At 32.7% G+C, this 19,795-nt stretch overlaps 1 protein-coding gene across 2 annotated transcripts in view; it reads left to right on the top strand.

Moving 5' to 3' along the window:
• The window catches only part of LOC114331051 (prolyl 3-hydroxylase OGFOD1), a 98,723-nt gene that overhangs the window by 14,437 nt on the left and 64,491 nt on the right, over positions 1-19,795 (top strand). For both annotated transcript variants that reach the window (XM_050643816.1, XM_050643815.1), the window contains exon 4: positions 13,438-13,719. In XM_050643816.1, coding sequence (XP_050499773.1) covers positions 13,438-13,719 — 282 coding nt within the window. The remainder of the gene's footprint in view (positions 1-13,437; positions 13,720-19,795) is intronic.

A 19,795-nucleotide genomic window follows, 5' to 3' on the forward strand; every position in this document is an offset into this window, starting at 1 on the left:
GATCTTCGGGGTCTGCCTCTCTTCCTTCTTCCTGTCGGGCTCCACCCTGTTATTCTTTCTATCCAATATTCTAGGTCTGCTCTTCTGCCATGTCCGTATCACGTCAATCTCTTATGTTCTATACAGAGTGTTTCATTGGGAAAGTAAGATACGTTAACTGTAGAAAAAGGACACTTAGGCGGTCTCAAAAAAACCATACTTAATGGGTCTCACTCCATTAATAATAAAAATACTGGTAGTCCAAGTAATGAAGCTTAAAATAGGACAAAATCTCGCAATTTTTACAGAATGGATCGATTTGCTTGAAAATTTGAGAATAAGTAGTGGATAGTCCAAAGATCAAAATTTATATGATGCCGAAAGGCGCTTTTATCATGGGGGTGGTTGCCACCCCATGTCGGGGGTGGAAATTTTTTATTATATTCTGACCACAAAAGTTGGTAAAAACATCCATTCTAAGCAAAAAACGTTCTATACTTTTTTTTCATAAAATTAATAATTTTCGATTTATTCGCTATCGAAAGTGTTAGTTTTATATCGAAAAAATCAATGTTTTTAATCAGTTTTCTGCAAATAACTCAAAAACTTTTCGTTTTATCAAAACAACCTTGCTTAATAAAAATGTAGCTTGTGAAAAAATCAACAAAACCGTTTTTTTAAATTTTCTTTCAGAGCAATAGTAGTCGAGCTATACTTTATTATACGTTAGCTCTTCTTCGTCAAATGCTAAATATTGTAGTATCAAAGTCAACAGACGGGAAAACTATGCATTTTTCGAGGATAAAATGCTTCAAATAATTTGAAGGATTTAAAAATATTTATCTCTGGAAATAAAAACAAGTCTTTAGTTCAAAAATTAAGTGGTTAATAATGAAAAGAATGTCAGTCTCTATTTTTTTCAGCGAAAAAGTGATCGGAAGCAAACTCCTAATAACCACCCTAATTAAAATTAGTCATTGACCTTATTTTGCCTTCTTTATTTATGTATTATTAATAGGTTTTAGAAGTTTAACCGGCTTGGAATAATTCGTTTTTAAAAAAATGAAGTCAAAAGCGAATATCGAATTTTTGGAGTTTGGCAAAAAATTTCCTTTTCTGCAGAATAGAAAGATTAGCATCGGAGATACGAAAAAATGTTTCAAATATGAAGCTGTAGCTTATTTCATTCCCAAGATCCTGGTTTGCAAAAATTTTTTTTACGGTAAAAATTGAGTGAGCTATTGACAATTAAATCTGGTAATGACATGCAAAAATCACCTTTACCAACCCTTTCAAAGTCACCACTTTTTACGACTGAGGATTTTAAAAGGATTTAATATTAACAGCCTTATAGACCTTATAAAAACCTACAAAATTCTCTTTCACCAAACTTTCAAAGATAAAAATTAAAAAGGTTACGGGTAAAAAATCAATATATTTTTTTGAAAAAAAAAGGAGAAATCCAATTGGAAGCATAATAATGTAAGTTAGCGGTGTTTTTAGTCATTGACCTTGTTCATTCTTCTTTATTTATATATTCTTAATATATTCTAGAAGTTTGACTGGCTTAGAATAATTAGTTTTAAAAAAAATTGGAGTTAAAAGCGAATAACGACTTTTTGTAGTTTGGTGAAAAATGCCATTTCCGTCAGAATAAAAAGATTAGCATCAGATATACGAAAAAATGTTTTAATATGATACTATAGGTTATTTATCTCCCAAGAACTTAGTTTCAAAAAAATTTTTCTACAGCAAAAATTGAGTGAATGGTAAATGAGTATATATCGAAAAACATTGATTTTTTCGATATAAAACTAACACTTTCGATAGCGAATAAATCGAAAAGTATTAATTTTATCAAAAAAATGTATAGAACATTTTTTGCTTAGAATGAATATTTTTATCAACTTTTGTAGTCAAAATATAATAAAAAATTTCCACCCCCGGGATGGGGTGGCAACCACCCCAATGGTAAAAGCGCCTTTCGGCATCATATAGATTTTGATCCTTGGACTATCCACTACGTATTCTCAAATTTTCAAGCAAATCGATCCATTCTGTAAAAATTGCGAGGTGAAAAGCTTCGGTTCCTGGACTATGGGTGTTTTGTCTATTTTGCCATTTTCTTATTTGGTTCATAACTTTTTAACCACACTGTATATTTATTTTATATTTGGCACGCAAATATCATTTAAGGTGTACAATAAATTAATTTATTTACAATTGTAAAAAATCCAGGTCCGGATTAAAAATATTGGAAAAATATTCCGACTCAAAAACAACACCCTGTACATTATTTTTTTTTTAAATGGAGTTTTTAGTTGAAAAGAGGATGAAAAACTAAATTTAGTGGTATACTTTGAATTTTCGGCAAAATGATTTTTCTGGTCAAATTTTGAATTTGAATTCTGAAATTATGTGAATTGCGAGAGCTCTAAGTAGAAAAAAGTTGAAATACAGCTTACAACTTGCCAACCGTACTGTATATTGATTTTATATTTAACACGCGAATATTCTTTTAAGTGTCCAATCAATTAATTTATTTACAATTATAAGAAATCCAGGTCCGGATTAAAAAATATTGTATAAATGTTCCGACCCAAAAAACACCATGTACATATATTAAATTTTTTTAAAATGGATTTTGCATTTGAAAAGATGAAAAACTAAATTTAGTGGTATACTTTGAATTTTCATAAAAATGATTTTTCTGGTAAAATTTTGAATTTGAATTCTGAAATTATGTTCTTTTGCGAAGCTTAAAGTAATAGTTATTTATGTACACAAAGTCAGTAAAGTGACTCTTTATCGAACCAGTCTGATATTACGAAAAGAGCGAGTGTAGCGAGCGAGGCGAGTAACAGACTAGTTCGATAGAGTCTTTACTGACGTGGTGCATATAAAATTTTATCGCCAACATAATTTGATTGGAAATCAACTTGGAATTTGAATTCCGACGATTCGCATCTTAAAGTATTATAATACTACACAATTTTTTTAATTTGATAAAATTAATCATCTTTAATTTGAATAATCCCTCAATGAAAAACTGAAGAATGAAGAACTGAAAGCTTGGCAGCTTGGACAATGCCAAAATATATTTTATCTACAATTTCACTGTCCACAATAATTTGATATTGGTTTTAACACTTACCTGCAATTTACAATTTAAGAACTTTTTAAATTTTAGAGTTTTAGACGTCATAATAATTTCATGACAGTGATGACAGATAACTTTTGCAAGATGGCCGCTTTCGATTTTTAATCGATAGTTATCAATATTGAATAATTACTAAATCGGTAAAGTTTTAATTTATTTTAAATGAATATAATTACAAAATACTACAAAATTCCACTTTTTGACATACATTTAATTGATAATATCGCAAATTGTGTACAATATTTTTAATAATTAAAGTAAATAAATTTCAAGTTCACTCAAATACTCGCCATTCGATTACTGCCATTGACCACTTACATTCAATCTTGGTTAATTTCATTAATCGCGGCAGGTAAAGTAAAATTCTTCTTTCAGTACAATAAAGTGTTACTTTACTGCCGCAAATTAGGGCAAATGAGTACAATAATGAATGACTTTAGTGACAGTTGGCGATAAAATAAATTAAAATATGACTTAATTTTAATTAATACGATTATTTAATCTAAATTGGTAAAATATTAACATTTGCACACATAACAATAATTTTTGATGGTGGTAATTTTGAATAAGTACTTAAGTTTTGAATAGTTATTATGCTGCAAATTTTATCTGTTTTGTTATAATTTTTAGATACTTCGTTGACTAAGGTGATGTATTCTTTATTGACTCTTTATTATTTATTCATTATTTAAAGATGAATATTCGCCATAAACTATTTGTCACGCATAATAAAAAAACACTGAAATGTTAACATTTTACCAATTTAGATTAAATAATGGTATTAATTAAAATTAAGTCGCATTTTAATTTTTTCTACTTAGAGCTCTCGCAATTGACATAATTTCAGAATTCAAATTCAAAATTTTACCAGAAAAATCATTTTGCCGAAAATTCAAAGTATACCACTAAATTTAGTTTTTATCGTCTTTTCAAATGCAAAATCCATTTAAAAACAAATAATATACAGTGTGTTTTTTTGGGTCGGAACATTTTTACAATATTTTTTAATCCGGAACTGGATTTTTTATAATTGTAAATAAATTAATTTATTGGACACCTAAAAGAATATTCGCGTGTTAAATTTAAAATAAATATACAGTGCGGTTAACAAGTTGTAAGTTGTATCAAATTTTTTTCTACTTAGAGCTCTCGCAATTCACATAATTTCAGAATTCAAATTCAAAATTGACCAGAAAAATCATTTTGCCGAAAATTCAAAGTATACCACTAAATTTAGTTTTTCATCCTCTTTTCAACTGAAAAACCATTTAAAAAAAATTTAATGTAGGTACAGGGTGTTGTTTTTGGGTCGGAATATTTTTCCAATATTTTTTAATCCGGCCCTGGATTTTTTACAATTGTAAATAAATTAATTTATTGTACACCTTAAAGGATATTTGTCTGCCAAATATAAAATAAATATACAGTGTGGTTAAAAAGTTATGAACCAAATAAGAAAATAGCAAAATAGATAAAACACCCCGTATCTTTATTATTAATGGAGTGAGACCCATTAAGTATGGTATTTTTGAGACTGCCTAAGTGTTCTCTTTCTACAGTTAATGTATGTTACTTTCCCAATGAAACACCCTGTATAGTCCATTATATGAGTTGATTTCCATTATTTTCTTAATCTCTGTTATTTATTGTATCTCTTCTTGTTGCTCTGCAGCTTCTCCTTAGGAATTCCATCTCTGCTCTCATTTTGTTTTTGGTTTTCTTATTTATTATCCAATTTTTACACCCATAAGTGAGGATACTTTTTGTCATGGTTTTATATATTCTTCTTTTTGTTTTTATACTGATGTTCTCATGCCATAGTACCGGGTTTAATTTTCGTATGCCGTTATGCAGTCTCTTGTTTGTCCTGGTCTATTTTTATATCTTCTTTAGTTGTTCCTTTGTTTCGCATTGTGAAACCTAAATACTTGTACCTACTTGTCTGTTTTTATGATTTTTTTACCCTCTTTCTATTTCCAGCTGTTTTGTTTCTGTATTCTCCGTTTTTAGGTATTCAGTTTTCTTTAGCTTTATTTCCATCCCATTCTTTTAATATTCCTTTTCCAGTTTTCTCATCATAAAACTGAGGTCATCTTCGTTTTGTGCGATGACTATTTGGTCGTCAGCAAAACCTAGGGTATATAGATATTGGTTTCTTACTAGTATACTAGTATTCGCACTTTATCTTCCGTGGTTTCAGGGTTTTTTCTAGGAATATTTTGAACAGGGTAGATGATGTGGAGCAGCCCTGTAGCAGTTCCTTTGTCATCTTAAATGGACTGCATATTTTATTGCCCTTTTTGATAGCTACTTTTTTTTTATTCTTGTGTAGAGTGCTTTTACTGCTTTTATTAATATTCGTGGAACTTAGATGTCTTTTATTGCTTCCCATAGCTTGGTTATAGGTATGGGGTCATAGGGCTTCTTAAGATCTACAAAAGACAGATGGACTGATCAATTTTTGGCCATTCTTTTTTCTAATATATAAAGGAAAAGATTCCTCTCATTGTCTGTATACCATAATAAAAAACTTAATAAGAAAGTAAAACTTCACTTGTAGGTAGATGGTATATAAATATACAAGTGAAGTTTTACTTCCTTAGTAAGATTCTTTTTTCTATTAGTTGTTCGACCTTGTAAATGTGATCTAAGTTTGCTATTTTGAACTGTTTTATAAATCAAACCAAAACAGTCAACCAATATCAGTCAATATGGACCTCTAACATGTTCCCCAATCATCTTCTAACTAGATGATCCTCTTTTCTACTATTTATATAGGGTGTCCCAAAAGTAGCGGAACGGTCGAATATTTCGCGAACTAAACATCGGATTGAAAAACTGAAAAATACGTGTTCAATCATTTTCAAATATCTATCCAATGACACCAAACACCAATCCCCACTACACCCCCTGAAGGTGGGGTGGGGGGTAACTTTAAAATCTCAAATGGAAACCCCCAGTTTTTCTTGCAAATTTGGATTCGTTACGTAAAAGTACGCAACTTTTATTCAAGACAATTTTTTGAACTGTGGATAGATGGCGCTATAATTGGGAAAAGCGATTTATCCTGATACCATAGGTAAATTATAGAAACGGTCTAATATCTCACGAAATACACTTCGAAATGAGAAACCAAAAAATATATTTTAATCTTTTTCGAAAACCTATCGAATAACACCAAACATGACCCTCCAACCCACCCCCTGGAGGTGGGGTGGGAGGTAACTTTAAAATCTTAAATAGCAACCCCCACTTTTTATTGCAGATTCGGATTCGTCATAAAAAATTAAGCAACATTTATTGGAAACATTTTTTAAAATTTCTGATAGATGGCGCTAATAAATCGTATTTTTCCAATTAAAGCGCCATCTATTAACAATTCTAAAAAATGTTTCGAATAAATTTTGCTTAATTTTTCATGACGGATCCGAATCTGTAATAAAAAGTGGGGGTTGCTATTTAATATTTTAAAGTTACCCCCCACCCCACCTCCAGGGGGTGGGTTGGAGGGTCACGTTTGGTGTTATTCGAAAGGTTTTCGAAAAAGATTAAAAATCTGTTTTTTAGTTTCTCATTTGGAGGTGTATTTCGTGAGATATTAGACCGTTTCTATAATTTATCTATGGTATCAGGATAAATCGTTTTTCCCAATTATAGCGCCATCTATCCACAGTTCGAAAAAATTTCTTGAATAAAAGTTGCTTACTTTTACGTAATAGGTCTGGATCCCGCGTATGAAAAAAAAGTTGATTAATAGCAAGCTGAAAATTTGTTAATAGCTTAAGGGTGTCTAGTCGGATAAACTTTGATATATGGGAACACTGTAACAGGGGCAGTTTTAATTGTGGAACAGGTTAAAAATTTGGAACGGTCAGAACACGAAAATGGCACATCTATTTTGTCCGACAGAACAGACATAAACTCTCCGAACAGAGATTAAACTCTCATGCAAAAATCAGACTGCTATTTATTACCTGTCATACTTCCTGTCATTTGACATATTCTACATGTTCCACTCATTAAAACGCCAATTTGGTGATAAATGGCAGTCTGATTTTTGCATGAGAGTTTAATCTCTGTTCGGAGAGTTTAAGTCTGTTCTGTCGGACAAAATACATGTGCCGTTTTCGTGGTCTGACCGTTCCAAATTTTTAACCTGTTCCACAGTTAAAGCTTCCCCTGTTCCAGTGTTCCCATATATCAATGTTTGTCCGACTAGACACCCTTAAGCTAATAACAAATTTTCAGCTTGCTATTAATCAACTTTTTTTTCATACGCGGGATCCAGACCTATAACGAATTAAAATCTGCAAGAAAAACTGGGGGTTTCTATTTGAGATTTTAAAGTTACCCCCCACCCCACCTCCAAGGGGTGTAGTGGGGGTTGGTGTTTGGTGTCATTGGATAGATTTTTGAAAATGATTGAATACGTATTTTTCAGTTTTTCAATCCGATGTTTAGTTCGCGAAATATTCGACCGTTCCACTACTTTTGGGACACCTTGTATAAATATGTAATGTATTTTTATTCAATAGTATGTCATATATTCCAAAATTCATAGCTAAGCCTCTTTATTTATTAATAAATTCTTACATCTATATTGATCCGACAACCTGATAGGGTAAAGTGAAGGAGAGAAAGAAAAGGTCTATATACATATTGTTAAGTTAAAAAACTGGAATAAAAAAGATAGTGTGTTTAATCTAAAAATTATATTTTGAAGTCTGCTTCTAAGGGTACAGACATTCCGAAGATACATAGATGTGCGCGGTGGAGGTAGCGGTCTAGGTTTACATCAATGACGGGCAGGACATACCGAAGATACCTTCCTTTCATTGTTGTTTGCGGTTTCTTAGGCGACTGACACGTGTTTCGGGAAAGTTAGCTTTTTTACATTATAAAATTATGTACATGAGCAACAGAAGTGACGACAGTGATTGCATGTCTTCAAGTTAAAAGTTATGTATCATTTGTAATTCCTCAAATCGCCAGTTTTCGGCTTATCCCATAAATAAAATAAAAAAATTTGAAAAAAAAAATTTAAGAAACGCTTTTCTTTAGTTACGAGTGCCTAAAATTAAGAATATTATAAAAAATCAACTAAAAAGCAAAAAATAAAAAAAAATTGAAAAAATATAACACATTCGTTAAAGAAAAGCGTGGCGCGTCTTCATCGAATAAACGGTTTTCGCCCCACGCTTTTCTTTAACGAATGTGTTAGATTTTTTCAATTTTTTTTATTTTTTGCTTTTTAGTTGATTTTTTATATTTTTAATTTTAGGCATTCATAACTAAAGAACAGCGTTTCTAAAAAAATTTTTTTTCATATTTTTTTATGTTTTACTTTTTAGTCTTACACTTTTTAAACATTAAAATACATCGTCATATTTATTAAAATATGTATAAAACGTATGCTGTAGGTACAAACATGAAAAGTAGTGGGAATCGGCAAAAAATTTGAAACTTTATTGTTTAACGTAAACAATTAACGTAAAAAGTGAAATTATGTATAGTTCATATAACTAGCTACAATCTGTAAAAGTTTCAAGTTTGTTCATTGTAAAAAATAAGAGATTTTAATCGTTTTTTTATTTAGACAATTAATAAACATAAACAATTTTTTTATTGACTATTCGTGTATTGTTTCCGCAAATGCATATGTGCAAATTTTTATTCATTTGCATTGAGCAAAAAGTAGTCAAATTAACGTCCAAAGATTTGACTCAAACGATTGAACTAAGAAAAGCGCTTAATTAATACGCCAAAAAACGAATGCGTTAATGTTAATTGTAGCACAAAACCTCTCTACCGGTGGTTTTTCTAAGACTACGATAAAAACAGGAATTTTTTTAATTCGAGATTTGGTTGAACGGTGGCTAGTGTGAAAACCTCGTATCTCATTGTACAGAAAATTTTACATGAGTGACTTTAAACTGAATTTCTGCATACTCTAACCCAAAATATATATGAAAAATGTATGTGTAATGATCTAAACATACTCAGAATCAAAAATATGTAAACATAGTTCTTTTGTTTTAAGTTATAGTATGCAGAAATTAAGTTTAAAGTCTCTCCTGTAAAATTTTCTGTGAAATGAGATACGAGGTTTTCACACAAAGTTATCGTTTTGTTTCGTATCATATTGAAATTTCACACGAATAATAGGGGAGCAAAGTATGCTAAATTTGCAGACACTTTGCAGGTCCTAAAACCAAAAAAAGTTAAGTAAAATTTTCCATTTTAGTGGGAACTTTCCACTTTTTAATTTAATTTTCCATTTCCAACAATCGTTTTTTCCGATTATAGCGCCATGTATCCATAGCTTGAAAAAATGTCTCGAATAAAAGTTGCCTATTTTTACGTAAAGAATCCAAATCTGCAATAAAAATTTGGGGCTTCCATTTAAGATTTTTAAGTAACCTCCAACCTCACCTCCGTGGGAGGTCATGTTTGATACCATTCGATAGTTTTTTCAAAATCAATGAAATTGTATTTTGCAGTTTTTCGATCTGATGTTTATTTTGCGATATATCGCGGGTTTGAATTTAAAATTTTAAATTTACCCCCCATGTTTGGTACCATTCAATCGATTTTTGAAAAATATTGAAGACGTATTTTTTATTTTTTCTATCTGACGTTCATTTCGCGAAATATTCGCTTTTTTTTGTGAAACTTTTTGATTCACGCATTTCCTTACGCCCCGCTCAAATCGTCAGACTTTTGAAATACACACTCTTTTACATGTACTTAACTTACCTTATCTTAATCTGACAATTTCGAGTATTTTTAAGGATACATTTTTTTTCGGGACCCCCATAACGAACTTCCCTGTGTTAAGAGCCAATATATGGCAGAGGTACATCTGCAGGGTACCAAGTTTCTCCCCATATGATAATCTGACGCGCTCAAGTAACTGCAAAAATCCCCGCTTGGGCTCTCCTACCATAAGCGCCGATTTTTATATAAACAAATATGAGCGTTTAAAATTTGAAACTTCATTGTTTATCTATGAAGCATAACGTAAACATTTAACGTAAAAAGTGGAAATTATGGATAGTTAATATCATTGGCTACAAAAGGTAAAAGTTTCAAGTTTCAAGTTTTTTTTTATTTAAACAATTAATAAACATAATTTTTTTTATTGACTATTCGTGTATTGTTCCCACGAATGCATATGTCTGCAAATTTTCATTCATTTGCATTGAAGAAAAGGTAGTCAAATTAACGTCTAAAGATTTGATGCAAACTATTGAACTAAATAAAAGCGTTTAAAAAGACAGTATCTAAGAGAATACCATCACCTCTTTAAAGAGCTTAAGAAACATCACTCAGACGCGAGTGTCACGTAGTCACGTGGTTTGTAAACCACTTATAAACTCGTAATTTACCACGCGATCAACAGCTCGATCGCGATGTAAAACAAACTATTTTGTTCTAGCATCGACATCGCTGTAAACCGCGATGATAGGTCGCGAGGGTGAATGGTTGACACATCCTTGGTATGTGCGATCTCATAAGAAAATTAGGGTTTGTTTTGACATCGATGTAGCGACCGCGATCTCCACCACGCACATCCATGTATTTTCCCTTAAGGCTGTATGACACTATGCATTTTCTTGTATCATTTCTAATATCGTTTCTGATATCGTTTCTTGTATACATTTTCTTGTATCATTTCTTGTACGTACATTTGTGCCCTGTATGACACTATGCAAGTTCTTGTATCGAAAATTGTATGAAATTCGGCACGTGATTGGTCGAAATTTTGTTTGTCACCCTGTGTCACGTTACATTGGTATGGTAGTACTGCGTCTACAGCTGATTTTAAGGATATTATAAAATTGATAAACAACTTTTAAAAACATAATTTTAACATTTTAATGTTAACCAGAATTTTTACGTTGACTGTTTATTTGTGTTTTTTATTTTGTTTTGATATTTGTGCTAAAATATTTGCATTAGAATAATCTTCAGTTTGATCCAAATTAGAAACTATTGTATTTTCCTATATTAAAAAAGTATGCAACATGAAACCCAAAGTTATACCACAGTCAATCAACGGTTATACATAGTTTGAACTTCATTAGGCGCTAAATATATGGTTATTAGTAGAACAGTAGTCCATACCAAACGGTATATTAAGTATCAATAAATGATTTATAAATAATACCTACAAAAACACAAATAAATTCATCAAAACATATATCATATGATTTCATTTTCAGCCGCCATTATGACATTTAGATGTTTTACCAGCAGGTTTTACGTTTTTGCTCTTTGCGCAGAAATTGGCGCAATTCTTGTACAAGAATCTGTGCCTGACACAAATTCTTGTATCGTTTCTGATATCGTTTCTTGTATCTGTGTATGACACTATGCATTTTTTTGACATATCAGAAACGATACAAGAAAATGCATAGTGTCATACAGCCTTTATAGACCAGTAAGGATCTGTGAAAAAACGTCTATTTTTGGATGTGAAAGGTGGCATTCGGATTTTTGCAGATAAAGTTAGGTGACACCTTCAGTAATAATAATTGACTTATGCTCCTTCTCAAATATGCCCGGAACATTAATAAAAAAATTAAAATATTTAAAAATTTCGAAAAACGTCGATTTTTTCTGCTTTCTTTGCTTATAACTTTAAAACGATTCGTTTTAGAACAAAGTCGTAGAGAAATAAAATAAAGATAATTGAATATTGTATGATATACGACTGGTCAAAAATGTCTTAACGCATTACCTTTTCTGCAATATAGCAATAAATACAAAATAAGGGGGCAAAATACGCCTGTTGTTATTCAATGTTTTTAACCGCTTTGGTGGCACTTAGAACCTTAGTAATTCGCTTTGGAAATTCTTTGTAACATACTTAAACCGTGTACCAAATTTCATTAAAATCGACCTAATACATTTTAATAATAAATTTGCAATCTAAATGTTTTTAAAAAAGTTCAAATTTTGTAAAATCTTTCTGAACAAAAAGTAGACCATTTAGAAGTTGTCTAATTTTTTTACATATAAAGAGGTGCTCTACCTATCTAATACACTTAACAGAATTAAAATCGGATTATTTAAGGGGCCTCAGCAATGTTTTAAACTTATATACAATTTTTTGGCTTATAAATAAATAGGTTTGTTTAATAATAAAAAAATTAATTTTTAGCAATGCAAATAATTAAAACCGGTATAATTTGACTTAAATTTTCAAATACTGTCAGCAGAATTGCTATTTTATTTTTTAATCAAAAGTTGTTCGCGTTCAAAAATTGCAATTTTTCGAATTTTTGAAAGTTCCACTGCGTTTATCTCGAAAACTATGCATCCTACGAAAAAACTTGTAAGAACATTTTTTGCTTAGAATTACCCAAGAAATACAAAAAAAATGTTTTATTTTGCGAAAAATCGATGTTATGTAATTCCTCAAGTTCTTTGTTTATAACAATCTTATCAACATCCGGATCAACTGTTACCCAAAAAAATCGTGTTCTACGGGTCAAAAAATACATAAAAATCTTGGGTAAGTCCATCTAAATAAAGGAGCCCGTAGCACCCCCTCCTGGCCACAGGACTAATTTGTTATAAGCCAAAAAATTGTTTATAACTTTAAAACATTGCTGAGGCTGCTTAAACAATCCGATTTCAATTCTGTAAAGTGCATTAGATAGGTGGAGTGCTTCTTTATATGTAAAAAAATTGACAAAGCTTTGTATGTTCTAGTTTTTGTTGTGCAAGATTTTAAAAAATTTTAATTTTTTAAAAAAAGTTTAGATTGCAAAATTATTATTCAAAATCTAGTAAGTCAATTTTAATGAAATTTGGTGTACGTTTTAGCACATTACAAAAATGTTCTAAGCGAATTAGGAAGGTTCCAAGTGTAACCTAAGTGATGAAAAATCATTGAATAAGGACAGGCTTGTTTTGCCCCCTTATTTTATATTTATTGCTATTTTGCAGCAAGGGTGATAAATTAATACATTTTTAACCAATCGCATCTGATAGAAAATTTAATTATCTTTGTTTTATTCCTATACGACTTTGTTCCAAAATGAATCGTTTTAAAGTTATAAGCAAAAAAAGTAGAAAAAAAAACGAAATTTTTTGAAATTTTTAAATATTTTATTTTTTTTATTAATGTTCCTGGCATATTTGAGAAGGAGCATAAATCAATTATTATTAACGAAGTTATCACCTAACTTTATCCGCAAAAATCTGAATGCCACCTCTCACATCCACCTAAAAACAGATCCTTACTGGTCTATTAGTTGTATAGTATTAAAACAGTTGCTTTTTTTTAGGTAGCTAATCTCACTGGCTATAGTCTGACGCATATATCAGCCACGTGTAGTTTATACAGTAACACCGATTACCTCCTAGTTCACGATGACCAAAGAGAAGACAGAATGGTTGCTTTTGTGTTATATTTGACAGGTAAAAATGGTTGGAATGAAAGTAAAGGCGGAGCATTACAGCTATTCAACAAGAGTGAAACAGATCAACCACAAGTTTGTGTTCGTAATATATTTCCTGCAAATAATCAGCTGGTGTTGTTTCCAGTCACGAGTGATTCCTATCACCAGGTAAAGTAGGTCTACAGTTTTAGTATAGTACTTTTGTTGTTATAGTTGTTCCATTATATCTTTGCTTTGCACAAACGTCATGATGTATTTGCAAACAAGTTAAATCAAAACATTAAGTGAAACATACGCCGATATGTAATTATCATTGATATGTACATACCGTCAATGTAATAATTATTCTTCTTCTTCAGCCTGTTTGTATTCGCTACTGGACAATGGCCTCACCATTAGTGATATTGAAAAGTATCTATTCATTACAAAGACTCGTTATTTACGAATACCAAAAGTATCGATTACTATACAGAGAGGCAAATCGTTACTTTCATTACTTTGATTACTCTGATTATTTCGGACCAATCGTATCAGAGCAAGTAACGACTATTGTATCTACTTTGATTACTTTGATTACTTCGTACCAATCGTATCAGAGCGAGTAACGACTATTGTATCTACTTTGATTACTGTGATTACTTCGTACCAATCGTATCAGAGTGAGTAACGACTATTGTATCTACAAACAGTACACTTAATTATTTTCTAACAATTGTATCACAGCGAATAACGGACTGGACCGGTATTTTACGAGTGTTACAGAATATTGTTATCGGTATGAAGCGTTTTAAGGGTATGAGGGTGAGGAGAAGATAGAAGATGAAACCGAGGGAGATATAATGGTATACGTAAAATATGTAATGTATATCATTAACAAAGATCGAATTCGAGAACCCTATATTTTTATCTAGATCTACGCGATTTGCCGATGTAGATTATATAGTAGATAATTCACAAATTCACAGAATGAAAATAGAAATAAAACCTACCTACTGAGAAATACGGTTCTCAATATGATTACCGGTACTCAAATACAAAAGTAACAAAAGTAATCATAGTAATCAAAGTAACGAATACTGTGAATGATTACTTTATACAAAAGTAACGATTTGTAACGAATACTCTAAAGTAACTACACTCGCGATCATAAAATCCGGGTCACCCTGAAAATTCCAAGTTTCTTGAACATTTTTGACTCTGGTACAGTAATAACATTTTTTTAGGCTAAGCTAATGTATTTTTTATTTGTCATCAATGTTTGTTTGAAAAAAAACGGTTTTTTATTATTTTTATTGAAACAGCAGATAACAAATAAAATTGTTGATAATTCAGACAAACGAAAAAAAATGGAAAGTACAGAACGTGGTAGAATATCAGTGAAATTTCAATATCTAATTCGTGTATTGCCTCCCCTTGCTCTAATAACCTCTTGCAGACGATGGGGCATACTTTCAATTTTACTCCGGATTAGTTGTTGTGGTATGTTATTCCACTCTCTAACTAACAGATCCTTAAGCTCCTGTGCGTTATTAGGAGAAGGTATATGGGATTGAATACGTTTTTTCAAATCGTCCCAGATATGTTCGATAGGATTTATGTCCGGAGACCTAGCTGGCCAGGGTAACCTCGTAATTCCAACCTCGTCCAAGTATTGCATACTGATCCTGGCAACGTGCGGTCGCGCGTTATCCTGCATAAAAACGGCATCTTCTCCAAGCCCCACCATGGCGGGCATAACATGCTCCTCCAGAATCTCCGTAATGTACCTTCGTGCAGTTAAGGACCCATTTTCGACAAAAGGTAACTCTGTGCGGAAGTCGGAAGCCACAACTCCCCAAGCCATAACCGAGCCATCACCAAATGGCATTCTTGGAGCAATGCAAGCTTGTGAAAATCGTTAGCCGGTTCTCCTCCAAACTCTTACACGTCCATCGGATCCAGTTAGGCAGAAACGGGATTCATCTGAGAATAACACTGCTCCAATTGTTAATTCCCCAATGCGCGTATTGTCGAGCAAAAGCTAGTCGTGCAACTCGATCCTCCCGGCGAAGTGGCGGTCCTGTAGCCATTATCCGAGAAGATAGTCCAGAAGAGCGAAGTTTTTTCCTGACTGTTGCAACGCTAACGTTGCAATTTCGCACTTCCTGTAGACGATTTCGATGCATAACTGCAGTTGAGGTCCGGTTTTGTAAAGCTTGAAACACAAGGAAACGGTCATCTCGTGTCGTGGTCTTTCTTCTTGGTCCAGAGCCAGGCCGTCTGGTTAGCAAACCCGTCTCCTGAAATCGTTGAAGTACGAAGTACTCGTTGAACCGTAGAAAGCCTTACACCAACAGTTCTTGCGACTTGCCGTTGAGCGTGACCGTCTTCCATAAGCGCAACAATTCGTGCCGTTTCAACAACAGCCAAAGGCACTTTTGGCAAAAAATAAACAATAATAAACACTAATAATGACACTAATGAACAATTAAGACGACAATAATAAACGGTGTTCGCTGCGTTTGACAGTTATAGATACCGTTCATTTTGACACGTTTTCACTTTTCCGCGAAATCGTCAATTTTGGAATTCTTTTTTACAAAGGAAATCGCTAAGCCGACAACAATTGTCAGAAACATGTATTAGTTTGTATTTGTGTTATTATTATTTACGATAAAGCTTGTTAAAAATGAAATATTGGTGATTTTTAAGGTGACCCGGATTTTATGATCGCGAGTGTATAATCAACATCACTACTCACCATGAGTTCTCCATTATTCTAGTTCATTCATTAGTTCCGTTTTGTGCTATTTATTTCCAGTTTCTCCCCATGTTTGCTTTGATGTGGTATAGCCATCGTTTTTGTGGTCTTCCTCTACTACGACTGTGCTCGCGTGGTCTCCAATGTACAACGTTTTTCGTCCACCTTTCGTTGTTTTGCCATGCCACGTATCCTACCCACTTCCATTTTATTTGCGCAATTCTTCCAATTCCATCTTCCGCCTTTCGTCCTGCTTCGCACGTCCTCATTTCGGGCATGTTCCCTCAGAGACACTCCTAACATAGCTCGTTCGATCGCTCTCTGTGTCGTTGTCAATCTATTGGCTGATAATTCTGTAAGTGTCACGGTCTCCCCTTATACCCTTTTCTTTAGATTTATTGACATCTTTTTGTTTTCCAACACATCACCGAGTCTTCCTACTGCTGTCCAAGTCATTCGGATTCTTCTAGTTATCTCTGCCGTTTGTTTCTGTTTGCCTAGTTTGATCGATGTAATAATTAGGAAATGACTATTATCGTTGGACGTATTTTATAAAATTATATTATACATTTTATATTTAACTGTATTATAATATATTTAACACAATATAAGTTATAAATTCCAATAAACACAACAAATGCGCTAATGTCACGGGAATGCGCTAATGCAGGGCTTCCCAAACTGTGCGTCGCGACGCCCTGGGCCGTTGCGGCGTTGTCCCAGGGGCGTCGCATGTCAGCAAGGACTTTTAATACAGAAAATATATTTATTTAAATGAGTATAAAATATATTATGTATTAATAAATAAATCAAATAAATAAAATATAATATCAAGTCGATAGACCCTTGAATTATCCGAAATTATTTAAAACATTGTTCAATCCAAAAATTATCCTCTACGAAATTATCCGAATATCAAAAACTTTGTAAAGAAATATGGACCGAGGACACCTCCTTAATTTAGTGTTGCAACTCTCGTTGGCTGCCCAAAGGCAACGTAAAGGCACGTGTATACGAATTAATAAATTAATTTTACGCGTATCTACATACAGAATCACATAATGATGCTCAAAACTTTATTAATTCAGAGTTTATAATAAAATTAGCATACCTCTGTGACATATTGAACAAATTAAATGATCTTAATAAGTCTTTGCAGGGAAACAATACTCATATCCTGCATTTGGCAGATCAAATTACTGGGTTTCAGAAGAAGTTGCTCTTATGGAAGAGAAAATTAGAAGATCAAGAAATTAGACTGTTTCCCTGCTTTACAAGATATTCTACAGGAAAAATCGATAGAAATCTTCGATCCCTCTTTAAAAAATATGTTTACACCCTACATGTTATCATTGAGCGAACACTTTGAGAAATATTTTCCCGAAGATCTGGAGCAATATGACTGGGTCAGAAACCCTTTCCAGTCATCCACACCATCGACACTTTCAACAGAGGAAGAAGAACAACTGACAGAATTGTCCTGTCATTCCAGCCTAAAGCTTCAATACGACAAGGACAAACTGTTTGAATTTTGGAGCTCAGCTTCTCATAAATATCATGCCATCACCACTGTGCATTAAAGGTTTTATTACCAGTTGCGACTTCGTATTTATGCGAAACAGGCTTTTCTTCAGTTGCAGTACTATCCGACAAGCCAGTGCTGGCGCGTGACCTTGAGCGAAAATACACAGCGTCAAATACAGAATACAAGAAGGTCAGCCGCCACCTCTCGCTTGTCGCTCTGTACATAATTAAAAACAAGTACAGGTCAAACATAAACTTGAAAAAGAAATGAGAGTGGCAATTTCCAAACTGCAGCCCCGGTTTCATAAGATGTGCTCAAAAAAGCAAACACATACCTCACACTAAACAGGCGGTTACATAAATAAATATCACTTTTTATTTTTGTGTCTAGGTTTTGATTTCGTTCTTAGTTTCTAATAAAAATGATAAAAAATGTTCAAATTTTGTAATTGTTATAACTATAACCTGTTACTAATCTAGTACCAAAATTGGTAAGTATTATTGGGGGTTGAGTTGAGGGGCGTCGCAAAAAAATAGCAAAGTCCCAAGGGCGTCACAGTACGAATAAGTTTGGGAAGCCCTGCGCTAATGTCACTGTCACTGAAAATGATAATCGTCAAAATTCATAGTAAGCAAGGTATCAAAGACATGCCGTATTGTTTATCCTTGTTTAACTTATTTTGGTTTCTATGGACCAACGGAATAATGTTGCGATCCTAGTTTCAGTGAGTAAAAAAGGGTCATAGTATAAAAAGTAATTCGCGCATAATTTCATTAGTGTAGGAAACAGAGGTTGAACCTCGCAAAATGGACACAAGTCCGGTTTTATTTTTTTTTTTCTGGTATATCAAGGGGTGCTTATAGTATGGTATAGTTAGACCCAAACCCAGACATCCAAAGTGAAAGTTATCCTCCAACACCAAATTGTTCTATATAGTCCACATAATGCTCAGAAAAAAGTTACACCATTTTGAGCGTCGGGTTTGGGGGGGAGAGGGGGGAGAAATCTGCAAATTCGTAGTTTTTTAAGTTTTTCTTCAATATTTCTAAAACTAAGCGGTTTAGCATGAACAACCCTCTACACAAAATTGTTCTACATTAAATTTGAAATAAAAAAGGCCTTATGCATAACCCTTCTAAAATGAACGGTTCCAAAGTTACGGAGGTAGTATAGTATAATTGGTCCAAAAAAAAGCCTAACCCAGACATCCAAAGTAAAAGTTTTCCTTCAACACCAAATTGTGCTATATGGTCCACATATTGTTCAGTAAAAAGTTACACCATTTTGAGCGTCCGGTTTGGGGGGGACATGGGGGAGAAGTCGGTAAATTAGTAGTTTTTTTTACGTTTTTCGGCAATATTTCTAAAACTATGCTTTAGCGTAAGGAATGTTCTATAGAAAAATGTTCTACATAAAATTTAAAACAAAAAAAGTTCTATACATAATTGTTATAAAATCAACGGTTCCAAAGTTACGGAGGGTGAAAAGTGGAGGTTTTCGATACTTTTTATAGTTACCGATTTCTCCCCCCCCCCCCAAACCCGACGCTCAAAATGGTGTGACTTTTTTCTGAACATTATGTGGACCATATAGAACAATTTGGTGTTGGAGGATAACTTTCACTTTGGATGTCTGGGTTTTTGGTATAGTTATATCATAAATATTACCCAAAAATATAAAAAGTATCAAAAATCTTGACTTTTCACCCTCCATAACTCTGGAACCGTTGATTTTATAACAATTATGTATTGAACATTTTTTATTTTAAATTTCATGTAGAACATTTTTGTATATAACATTGTTTACGCTAAAGCACAGTTTTAGAAATATTGACGAAAAACTTAAAAAAACTACTAATTTACCGGCTTCTCTCCCATCTCCCTCCCAAACCGGACGCTCAAAATGGTGTAACTTTTTACTTAACAATATGTGGACCATATAGAACATTTTGGTGTTGGAGGAAAACTCTTACTTTGGAT

The sequence above is a fragment of the Diabrotica virgifera genome, chromosome 2 (assembly GCF_917563875.1).
Source record: "Diabrotica virgifera virgifera chromosome 2, PGI_DIABVI_V3a".
In the NCBI taxonomy this organism is placed as follows: domain Eukaryota; kingdom Metazoa; phylum Arthropoda; class Insecta; order Coleoptera; family Chrysomelidae; genus Diabrotica; species Diabrotica virgifera.